Below are 11,589 nucleotides of genomic sequence, written 5' to 3' on the forward strand. Positions count from 1 at the left end.
ATCCATAGCTTTCCCTTGCTAGAGTTATTAAGAACCCAAGCAAAGCAACTATATCCCATGTATACTAAAAAGACCACCCATCAGAGCTTCAAGTTTATGTTATGGCTACTATCACCACCCTCTTCTTCTTCCTCCTATCTTTTTTTCATCTTCTAACTGAAAGTTCATCTTTTTTTCTGTATTTATTAAGAAAGTTTAATTTAGTCAATTTTTAACCTTTTTATCTAAATTAATTTAGAAGTTTTAATTTAAATTAAATTTAGTCCAAAAATTAAGAAAATCAAGAAATTAAACTTTTTAAATTTTGGATTTAAAACAAAAAATAAGAAATTTTACCTAAAAATAAAGAAATTGGACTTTTTTAAATTTTTATTTAAATCAAGAAATTTAACTCATAAATTTTAATTTTTGAGCTAAATTGAGCCTAAGTTAAAATTTTTGAGCTAATTTAGATAAAAAGTTAAACTTTCTCAACAAATATAGGAGTGAAATTAAATATTTTGCTGCTAAGTTATATATTCAGCAATATGAAATCCCAAAGAACTAATCCCTACATGCAAAGAAACCAAATAGAAAAGATAGTATTTAACATCATGCCACACACCAATATAATTTAAGCTTTAAAATTTATAATGGTTTAATTATAACCGTTGATCATTATAAGATTTATATAGAACTAATCATCACCACAATAAACTATTATAATAAAATAGTTATATATACATCGATTTCATAATATAAATTTTCATTATTTTATGATACATTGAGATTAAATTTTATTTTAGTTTTGTAATTTTAAAGTTGATAAATGACATTTCGGGTCAATGGTTGAATGTCCAACTCAACTGACCCAATTGATGTTGATCCTGGTGGCAAATATATAAATGAGACCAAAACCAAAAGCATGTCCCATCAAAATTAATGATTAGTGACGTTAATTGCCTACATGGGACATATGTTTGATGCGTTATTTATTTTATTAATAGCAATTTTCTTTTTAAAAATTTTGTTGTGCTTTTGAAAAATGAAAGTAATGACTAAGTCATTACTCCATAATGGAGGGGTCCTTCATTTTCTTTGTAGGGATTAGGGTTTTGACTTTGGAAATTAACATTTGTAAGTTAGTATATTTTTCATTTAGCAAGTATCAAGTTTGAGTTTATACAATCCTAATTCTCTAAAAAAAATCACTTATTTGTAATATTGTGTCATAAATGGACCAGGCCAAGCATTTGTGATGTTTAATTTTATTAATATTTTAATTAGTTTGTTTATTTTGTCAATAAAATAAAAAATAAAACTTTCATTAAATAGAGACAGAATACAAATTTAAAGTATAAAATTTTATACTACTATAATTTTATATAAGAAAATTCAAGATAAAATACTTGTGAAAATATAACAGCAATTATTTTGATTTGAAAGATCTGATTGTGTTGACAAAATATTTGAATTGGCCATTCTGTAGAAAGCACACTTTATTCAGCGATAATCTACCATTATTCGACTTTACGGTCTTTTTAATATCCTTATTAAAAGAAAATCTATACTTCTATCATTGCACTCCTACCTAAATAACAAAACAAAACACTTAACAACTACATGATAAAATGAAAAATAGATTATTGCAAAAGAAGAAATAGTAAATCTTTGCAAAGAAGGAAATATCAAATTCTCAATAAGAGGAGACATCAAATCCTCTCAAATGAGCGATGAAACTCATATCTAACACAAGAATAAATTGAGAATAAATATAAATCTATTCTAAAATGATAAAGATCGGAGATTATTAAGGAAAAAAAAAAAGAGAAAGAGAGGATAAAGATTGTAGATTATTGAGATTAAAAAAAAAAAGAAATAGAGGTAACCATTGGAGAAAATGTTGATCAATAGTCATCTCAAAAAGCTAATAGAGAAAGAGAGGTTTTTTTTTTATTTATTTTTTTCTATTTTTTCGTTATTAGTAACTACAAGAAACAATCAAAAGTTCAAAAGCATTTGAAATCTAGAAATACCCTCAAGAATTTTTTTTTATTTTTTTAAAAGATCATTTTTCAATTTTTTTTAAGAAAAGAATAATTTTATAAAAAATCTTTCTTTTTTTTTTTTTTTACAAAGAAAGCTTATTTTGAAGAAGAAATCTTTTTAAGAAATTTCCCAAGATTTTTTTTATGATCTTTATTTCAAATCAATTGTCACCTTATTAACTAATTAATTAAAACTGTAACAAGTATTAGCAGTATTAATTAGCAGTTTTAATTAAGTTAAATAAAAATTCGTTTTCAAGCCCTTAGCTTTGTTGAATTTTATCCCTAGCTTTGTTGAATTTTATCCCTTGATTCCCTATTTTTCAATTGTAAGTCAATAATAATACAGTTGCTTCTAAGCAAGCATTTCCAGTTATCATTTCACATGGTCCACTTTATCTCCATCTTTCTTTATCATCTATAGCTTTCCCTTGCAAGAGTTATCAAGAATCCAAGAAAAGCAACTATATCCCATGTATACTGAAAAGGCCACGGATCAGAGGTTCAAGTTTATGTTATGGCTCCTATCACCACCCTCTTCTTCTTCCTCCTATCTTCTTTTCATCTTCTGACTGAACCTCAGCTATTATCATTCCATGTTTTCACATATCAAGAACCTCTGTCAAGTCTGGGTTTTTCCCTTCTGGATGTTCAAACCGTCCTCTGATATATCTGATTTGCATCTATGGATTAGGTAGGCTTTAATATTTCTTTTGAGCTGGGAAGCAATGGAATTGGTATAAGCTTCTTCTTATTTATTTATTTATTTATTTGTTCTCTCCTCCTCTGATATATCTGATTTGCATCTATTGATTAGGTAGGCTTTAGTTTCTTTTGAGCTTGGAAGCAATGGAACTGGTATAAGCTTCTTTCTTTCTTTCTTTATTATTTTTAAGTCCCAATAAAATTTTGAGTAAACCTTCATAATCATCAAATCTCTCTTCAATTTCCCATTTAGTGACCCAATAATTAGACAGCCTTTTGAGTTTTTGATGAATATTATTTTTTCTCTTTAACTTACTCCAAGCTCTGTATGCAATAACTTAATTACTTTGCAAATGACAATAAAAAGACATTATAATTAATTTTCAAAACATAATATTTATTTAAAAAAATAAAGTAAACTTATGCAACTCAAAGTAATTGTCTAGGTTTTTATTTTTTTTATTTTTTTTTTATTTTTTATATATAACTCTAACACACGAGACAAAAAAGATATATTCTTTGATAAAATCAAGTCTTATATGTCATATACACGCTGTTCACAATCAATATAGAATCTAGAAAGATCAGTTTGGACACTCAAAAGCAGATAGACACACATTAAACATACTTAATTTTTTTTCAATTGATTAAAGACACATGCACACTCGGGACAAGAAAGTCACATCATTTAACAAAACTATGAAAATTTTGTCATACAATAGGTAATGGGATCTATTTGGTGATCAATTTTGTATTTCAAATCAATTCTCACCTACTCTTATAAATAAAACTCTAATAGTTGCTTCCAAGCAAGCAAGCATTGACATATTTTCATCATCCTCCAACAGTAAAAAATAAAAATTAATAAAAAAAAAGATACCTTTCCCTTTGGAAGAGATATATCAACAAACTAAGCAACTACACTACCCATTTCTCTCAAATTAAAATCCCATATATTAAGCTTTGCTCTTCAAGAAAGAAACATACAGATATATACATGGCTCCTATCACTACCCTCTTCTTCTTCCTTTTCTCTTCTTTTCATCTTCTCACAAGCCCTCAGCTTTTAGCATTCCATGTTTCAACTTTCCAGGAAGCTTCATCAAGATTTGGTTTTGCTCTCATGGATGTTCCTACCTTCTTGTGATCTGATGGCTTTGTGTGCTGGGACTTCAAGCACTTTACCCCTCATCTCAGTCTTGCTGCCTCTGCATGTCATGTATCTCTCTCTGTTATTTCGTGCATCCGTTGTATGTATGCCAAATAGATTTTGATTATGGTGAGATTTATGAGCTTCACTGTGATCAATGGTTATGATAATGGTTATAATGAAATTTTGTGCTCTAAATTTTTTTTTTTGTCATGGTTTTATTTTTTTTCCAAATTTTATTTTTATATTTCTTTTCCTTGAATTATACCTTCAACTTAATTTTTCAGTTTGGAATTCTGTAATTACATAATTATATTACAAGTTTTAGATTATTTTTTTTTTATCTATTGGGAATAAAATAATGAAAAATCCAATTGGAGTCATATTAAAAATTTAATTTAATTTTGATTTTGAGTGACAAACTCCAAATTAAAAATAAATCGCATAGTCCTAAATGAGAGATCTGGGCCAAAAGCAAAAACATGCATGAATGCTATAAGGGATTAATTATTAAAAAATATAAAAATAAAAAGTATTTATAAATCTAATATAGTTTTGAAACAATTTCAAAAATACTGTTTACTTAAGAAAATGTCCTTGGAAAAAAATTTTTTCTTGACAGATCAAATCAATAACTTTTCGGTAGAAAATACAATCATATGTTTTTCGAAAACGCAATTTTCAATGGCATTTTTAGAAGCACATAACTATATATTTTTGAAAACACTATTCTTAATAGTAATCTCAGAAAATATGTAATTATATGCTTTTAAAAACACCACTCTCAATAGTATTTTTAGAAGCACGTAAAATAGAAGATAAAGTTATTTAAAGGTGTCTGTTTGTATCTTTTTTTTTTATTTTTATTCAATTATTTTTCTTTTAATGAGTCTATAATAAATATATATTTTAAAATTATTTAAATAAAATGATTCTTACAATTTTAAAATTATTTAAAACTAAAATCAGATACAAAAATAAAACATTTATAATATCATAAGAACTCTACCTAATGGAAATTTTATATTCTTTTTAGTGAGTTTTAAATTTTATAATATCATAAGACCAAGACACATAATTGTGGGCTAAAGGCCCAAATTAGATTTTAAACTCTCTCAAGTTTTATTGCAATCAATAAAATTTTGGACAATTTATAATAAAAATATATATATTAATCTCTAATTTGTTTTTAGTTACAATTTGATTCTTAAATTTAAATTTCATCAATAAATTAATTATTGCAACTAATACTCTTTACTTTGAAATAAATAATAATTTAAATTAAAAATTTAAATTTAAAAATTATTTTATTAATAAAATAAAATTTTAAATATTAAATTATTTTAAATTAAAAGCAGTTAACCGTCAATTTAAAAGGCATGAGTTAAATTTGTTAATAACACTAAATTTTGAGTACTAAATTGTTATGTTTTCGTTATACTTTAGGACTTTATTGTAAATTATCGTAAAATTCTATATTTTTTAATTAAAGCCAATTAAGCGAACGACGTCGCTGCAATTTCAGCTGCTTTGGATTTGTTTTTGGGCTTTGGGTCTTCTTCGTTATACTTTGGGTCTTCTTCAGTCGCAAGCTCCAGCAAACAACGTTCGCGATCAACGAGAGAGAGAGAGAGAGAGAGAGAGAGAGAGATGCATCTATGGCCTTCTATGAGAATAAGGGACTCTTTCAAAATAGCATATCTGAAAAAGCTGGAGTGGAATCTCCACAGAATGAGCAGAGAGAAGCAGCGGTCTCAGCAAAGCGGTAGCAATCAGGAGAAGCTCTTGGATGATCAAGAAAACGGTATAGTTGATGGGAGAGTTGCAGAAGAAACAACAAGTTCAAAGAATTCTTTCTTAGCAAAATCTGCTTTAATTTGCAGAGAAATCCTCCTGGTCCTTACTTGCTGCTACTGTTGTTTCTGTTGTGGAGGTGATTTAATTTCCTTCTTGCTTTTTTTTTTTTGGCATTTTCTATGTATTTCTTTATGAATTTTTGCTGGAATGGTGCTCCTGCTCATATGTGGGTTTGGTTGTGCTTTGTTTTCTTGAGTTTATGCCTAATTGCATACACCCTTTTAATCTCCATGTATTTCTTTGTTAACACGTATAGAATTCGATTTTTTTATATGTCTATTTTGAGGGTAATGGTTCGAGGTTAATGGTTTGAGGAAAATTATTTGATTTTTTTTGTTGGTGGGGTTGTTTTGTAGTTAATTTCTCTTCAAATGTGTTTCTTATTTGAATTCTGTTCGAATTTAATCGATGGGCATCTGTATATGTGTGGTAGCAATAGAATCTTTCAATTAGTTGATGGAATAGGAGAAATTTGGCTTAGATTGTGGAGTGAACTAATTTTAATAATTTAACAATTGCAATCATTGTGTTTTAATTTTGACCTGATAAGAAAATTATAAGAAGAGCCTTGTGGGAATCCTGACAAAGAGGATGCTAAGGCATGAGTTGCTCGTTGTTTGTCCTTCATAGTACATGTCATCCTATACTTGGAAGCATGATCTTCTAATGCATCTCATTCATTATATTTTGCATGGACATGGTATCATGAGCTCAAGGGAGAAGTATCATGAGCTCAATGGAGAAGATGATCTTATATTGTTAAGTCTATTCATTGCACTATTCTCTGTAGTCCTCTAAGCAAATGATAAAAGCAAGAGGATGAGACCCAAGTATTCATTTAGCATTTCAGTTCCATAACATTGCAGAACTGGTTTTCAATTTTTTTTTTTTTTTTTTGAATGGGATGGAGGCAATATTCCTTTCATCCTTTTTTAAGAAATTAGAAAAATGACAATTGATAATTTTTTAAAAGCTAGTCTAACCTGTTTTTGAAGGGGAAGAGCATTTTGCAAATTCAGATTGCAATACGACACACTTGCTCGTTCATGTCAGATTCTTATGTAATACCGATGTTTTTATAAGTGGACCAGAAGTCAAACCAGTCCCATGCCCTGTTCTGCTCAACTTGTTTGACTGGTTCAGTTGATAGGTCTATTTAGAAATTTCAAATGGATTGGTTCTTCTCAAATTTGGCCTAATATGCAATTAAAATCACTCTAAGGCACAATTATTCATTGCTGAACTCTTAAGAACCTCAAATAAGAGAACAATGTTTTTTAAAAAAAAAGGATTAAATCTGGAATTTTAATTTAATAAAGCAAAATTGAGCTAAATAAAAAAGACATTCAATTAGAGCATTGAGGCATTCAATATAATGCACAACAAATTTCTTGAACTTACCTATAGAACACTGATTGTTTATGTAATATCAAGATAGCTATTAAGATACCCAAAGTTACTTGCATCAATTGCAATAAAAATTCCATAATCAGCTGAAAAATTAATGAAAACACTATTAGCGTTGCTTCTTAATGTAAAGCAAAAATGAGCTGAAACAAAATTACTTGTGAGAACTCATTTTCCATTTTGCTTCTCTATATCATCAATTTGAAATTTAAAGTGGGGGAAAGAAAAACCTCTCCATTCCCCTAATAATCCTGAAATTGAGCTTTTAACCTACCTTGTTTTCCACAAAATCTGAGCTGTCCATTTTCTTCCTGGACTGAAAATGGTTGAACCTAGGTAGTTTCTTGCAATTGAATTGGGGTTTGGATTCTCAATTCCAAATCACCACAAATACCATTATTCCCAATGCCAGTGAATTTGCTTTCTGGTCTGAATGTGGATTGGACCATCAATCCAGAAACTTCACATATTGATGTTGCATAGTGTCTTCACATATTAGGATTATGAACAGAGAGGGATGGAGTGAGAGTTTCAAGATTACAGATAGTGACGGAGTGAGAGACAATGGGAAAGTATGAGGGAGAGAAAGCGGACAGAAAGTCACTGCAGGCTTATTTTCTTTGCTAAAATGTTGTAGTTTTAGCAAAGATTGAGTTTGAACAGTTCTTTATGAGTCTGCCAGTTCACTAGATTTTGTCAAATGTAAACGGAAACCAATTCTAACAGCATGTAAAGTTCTAAACCAGTTCTAACACTTTTGCTAAAATATGGAGTTCTATAAAATCCAAGTTTCAACTGTTCTCTGCAGGTTTGCTTTTTCACCTGGTTTTGCCAGATCATTTAATATTTGTCAATAAGAACACTTAAATTGGATTGGTCATGGGGCCAGTTCCAATTCGGTGGTCAAACTGTCAGCTCTGAAATTGTTTTAAAATTTCCTTGTTATACGCTTATAGAAGGAAATCACTATTCCTACATTAGCCTAGAATCTTCCATTGCCACCCTTTCTTATTTTGCAAATGGAATTTCTTTTTGTCTTTTGGTGACATCTTAATCAAGGAACAAGTATTTGTAGGGAGGTGGGACTTGGGAGATAGAGCACCTCATGAGCAAACAACCTCCTGAAAAAGAAAAAGAGGAAAACAAAAAAACCATTCATTCACATTCTCTTTTATTTTCATTGTATCATGGAAAATTTAATATCTTTGCCAAATGGGAGAGCTTATTTGTCAAAATTGCTGTTCCGGATGACATTAATTAAAAAAAAAAAAAAATTCTTATAACTCATTTGCTTAGTTCTAATGGTTTAGGTTTTAGAAAGTATAAGAACTTTATTGAAAAGTAAAATAGTTATGGTACTTAATTGGAAAATATATTAAGTATTAGTATTTGTGATGTAATTATTCTAGACAATTGCACGTCTTTTGTTTTCGCTTTCTAATTTTATTAATCTTATGTAAGTTGTTATCTTTGCCTTTTTTTTTTTCATTTAAATTTTCTTTGCGGGTGTCTAAACTTGCATTGCTGTGGTGAAAGTAGCCAATAATTCATATAGATTGGGTTTGGGAAAAGGTGTAGGAGATTGCTGGGACCATTTTGTTGGAGATGTCTTCTATGGTATCGGGTTGGAAGATAGTTCTCTTAGGGAATGTTGCTTGATTCAACATGTGGCTCGGAGGCATGTTACTTGTATTATAGAGAACAATGCTTCAGTAGCTGGTATGAGCTGGTGTGGTGTGGTTATACTGTAGAAGCCAGTTTTTGATGTCTGTCAATGACTGGGAAGTGGCCTCTGTGCTGAAATTTTTGGGATTGGTTTATAGAGCAAGAGTGGTTGGAGATTTTGATATCAATCTATCCTCTAGGAGTAAAAAGCTTAAGGTTAAATTGTACCGCTAAATTGCTGAGGGGCTAGGTTCTGGTGAAGATATTTTTTTAAGGACTTCTCCCAAAGTGGTTCTTTGCATGGATACCTTCTATCAAAGGATTCCCAAAGTGTACTGCCTGACTAAGAGAATCAATATGGAACTGAAATGATGCAATGGTGAATCAATTTGTGGATTCATTGTCCTTGTGGCAAGATCTTTATGGGGTAAGAAAAGAATGTTGATGTGGGCAACAACTCTGTTGTGCCTAAAGTGTAGTACTTCAATGGAGATCTATAGCTGCACCATCATGGGAAAGAAATAGAGGTTTTCCAATATTTTTTCCACATTTGCCCCCTCCACCACCCCCTCTCCATCATTTCTGTTTAATGTTGGAACTAGTGTTATCAAGGCGAAAGGCGACACTAAGGCGACAGAGTACCTTATGGCCTTAGGCGAGAGGCGAGGCGAGAGCCTTTTTAAAGCAAGGCGCTATAATCTTAATTGCCAAAATTACATATATATATATATATATATATATATATATCTGTGTGTGTGTGTGTGTGTGTGTGTGTGTGTGTGTGCTTATAACAATGCCTATATAAATTAAACAATTAATTAACAAAAACAAAAAGTAAAATAATCAAATTAATAATAAATTAATAATTCCTATATAAAATGAGCAACTAATTAACAAAAAAAAAAAGTAAAACTAATTAAATTAACAAGAATAACAATTAAAAACTAAATTAATTACAAACAAATTGACAATACTCATATTAATTAAACAATAAATTAATAAGAACAAAAAGTGAAATAATCATATTAACAATAGAATAATAATTACTATATAAAATAAACAACTAATGAGAATTAATGTCTAATTAACAAGATAAAAAGCAAAATTAATCAAATTAACAAGAATAATAAGTAAAAAGTAAATTAATTACCATAAATTAACAATACACATATTAAATAATCAACCAATCAATAAGTAAAATAATTAATTTAACAATATCCATGTTAAACAATTAACAAGTAAAATAATTAATTTAACAATATCTATAAAATTTAAATAATTAATTAATAAAAAATTCATGGTAAAATAATTAAATTAATAGCAAGTAATTAACTTATTAATAAAACCAAGCACAGAGAAGGAGAAGGAAAGGAAAAAAAAGAGAGGGCAGACTGCTGTACACCGACAGCATAACAGGGTAGGAAGAACCGAAGAACCCAACCAAGAAGAAGGAGAAGAAGGAGGAGGAGAAGGAAAGGAAAAAGAAAAATTTGCAGTGCTGCTGCGTTTTCCAAAGAAAAGTGCAGGAGAGGGAGGAAGATAGGATGACAGAGGAGGAAGAAGATAGCAGAAACAGAGGAGAGAGAGAGCGAGAGAGAGAGAGAGAGAGAGAGATACCTGGACTCGCAGCTCTGGAGGTGGAGGCGACACTGTCTTCCTTCTCTCTGTCGGCAACAGGTAAGCGTGTAGGGTTTTATATTTTTGTCTTAAAAAATTAAAAAAAAAAAGGGATTCTGCTCTGTTTTAAAGAGGCAGCACCTCTCGCTCGCCTGGTTTCTTGCCTTGCCGGCATGAGGCATCGACTCTGAAGGTGCCAAGAGGGGCGACCCAGTCGAGGCCTCGCCTCGTCTGGGCGCCTCCCACGCCTTTAATAACACTGGTTGGAACTCATGATTTTTTCATCATGTTATTTGGTCTTCACTGCCATTCATTTCCATTTTACCTGTTCTTAATTTGCCTTGTTTACTTGTAAGTCAAAATTAGGACTGATATTTGTCAATTCTCATAGCAATACTCACACTTGCCATCGTTTCTAGGAGAACACATGTTTTAATACTTGAATGAGGTTTTACTTCTAGTTAAGCTATTAATCTACTTCAAATGATTTTTAGTTTAGTACATATTCTGCACTTTGGAATTTCTGATTTCATAATTGTCCATGATAGCATACAAAATATTAGCACTGTAATTACTTTGGGACAAATTGTTAATTGACTTGACTGTTTTTTTTTCTTTCAGCTTGTGTTGATCAAGATGAGGGTTGATGCTTTGTTTGGCAGACATTTTGGTCACTGAATCTGTCCCTGTAATGAGAAAATTGTAGGAGGTGAAAATTAGCAGCAAACTTCTGTACAGATTTGCTATAAATATGATAACCATTTGATCAACTTGTCATATAGCCATAGTGTTACTCCATTTCATTCTTACTTGAAACAGGCGCAGATTTGTGATCAAATGTTTTTAGCATGCCTTAGCATATGGAACATGCTCAGTGTTTCTATGTTGTGATTTTGTTGTATGAATTATTTGCACAAATGAAAAATGAAATATTTGCTTAAAGCTTTCTTCTTCATGCAATCAACAAATATTGTGGGTTTTGCCTGCCACAAATAACATTCTACCTCATTTTGTTTATTTTTCTTGTTTGTTCTTTCATTTTTCATGATTTTTTTTTTATGGCAGATTTTTCATTTTTCATGATTCTTAGCAACTCTGCAATGAGCTCTGTGAGCGTATCTATACATTAAATGGTGTTGCCAAGAGTTTCCTTTTTTTTTT

General features: G+C 30.2%; 1 protein-coding gene and 1 long non-coding RNA gene across 2 annotated transcripts; both read left to right on the forward strand.

Moving 5' to 3' along the window:
- The first annotated feature begins 2,294 nt into the window (after nucleotides 1-2,294).
- On the forward strand, nucleotides 2,295-4,089 carry LOC110651910 (uncharacterized). Its single transcript, XR_009143036.1, has 2 exons — nucleotides 2,295-2,721; nucleotides 3,826-4,089. It is a non-coding gene; the product is annotated as an uncharacterized LOC110651910 (long non-coding RNA).
- A 1,302-nt stretch (nucleotides 4,090-5,391) lies between these two features.
- LOC110647224 (uncharacterized) lies at nucleotides 5,392-11,370 on the forward strand. Its single transcript, XM_021800953.2, has 2 exons — nucleotides 5,392-5,815; nucleotides 11,050-11,370. The coding sequence occupies exons 1-2, from the start codon at nucleotides 5,533-5,535 to the stop codon at nucleotides 11,073-11,075; spliced, it is 309 nt and encodes a 102-aa protein (XP_021656645.2). The 5' UTR covers nucleotides 5,392-5,532; the 3' UTR covers nucleotides 11,076-11,370.
- Nucleotides 11,371-11,589: the final 219 nt, after the last annotated feature.

This window comes from Hevea brasiliensis, chromosome 14 (assembly GCF_030052815.1).
Source record: "Hevea brasiliensis isolate MT/VB/25A 57/8 chromosome 14, ASM3005281v1, whole genome shotgun sequence".
NCBI lineage: Eukaryota > Viridiplantae > Streptophyta > Magnoliopsida > Malpighiales > Euphorbiaceae > Hevea > Hevea brasiliensis.

Excerpts from the sequence above, each read along its gene's own strand:
- LOC110647224 (XM_021800953.2), top strand. The coding sequence starts at position 5,533 with ATGCATCTATGGCCTTCTATGAGAATAAGGGACTCTTTCAAAATAGCA. Across the intron at positions 5,816-11,049 it reads CTGTTGTTTCTGTTGTGGAG|CTTGTGTTGATCAAGATGAG; the intron begins GTGATTTAATTT and ends TTTTTCTTTCAG.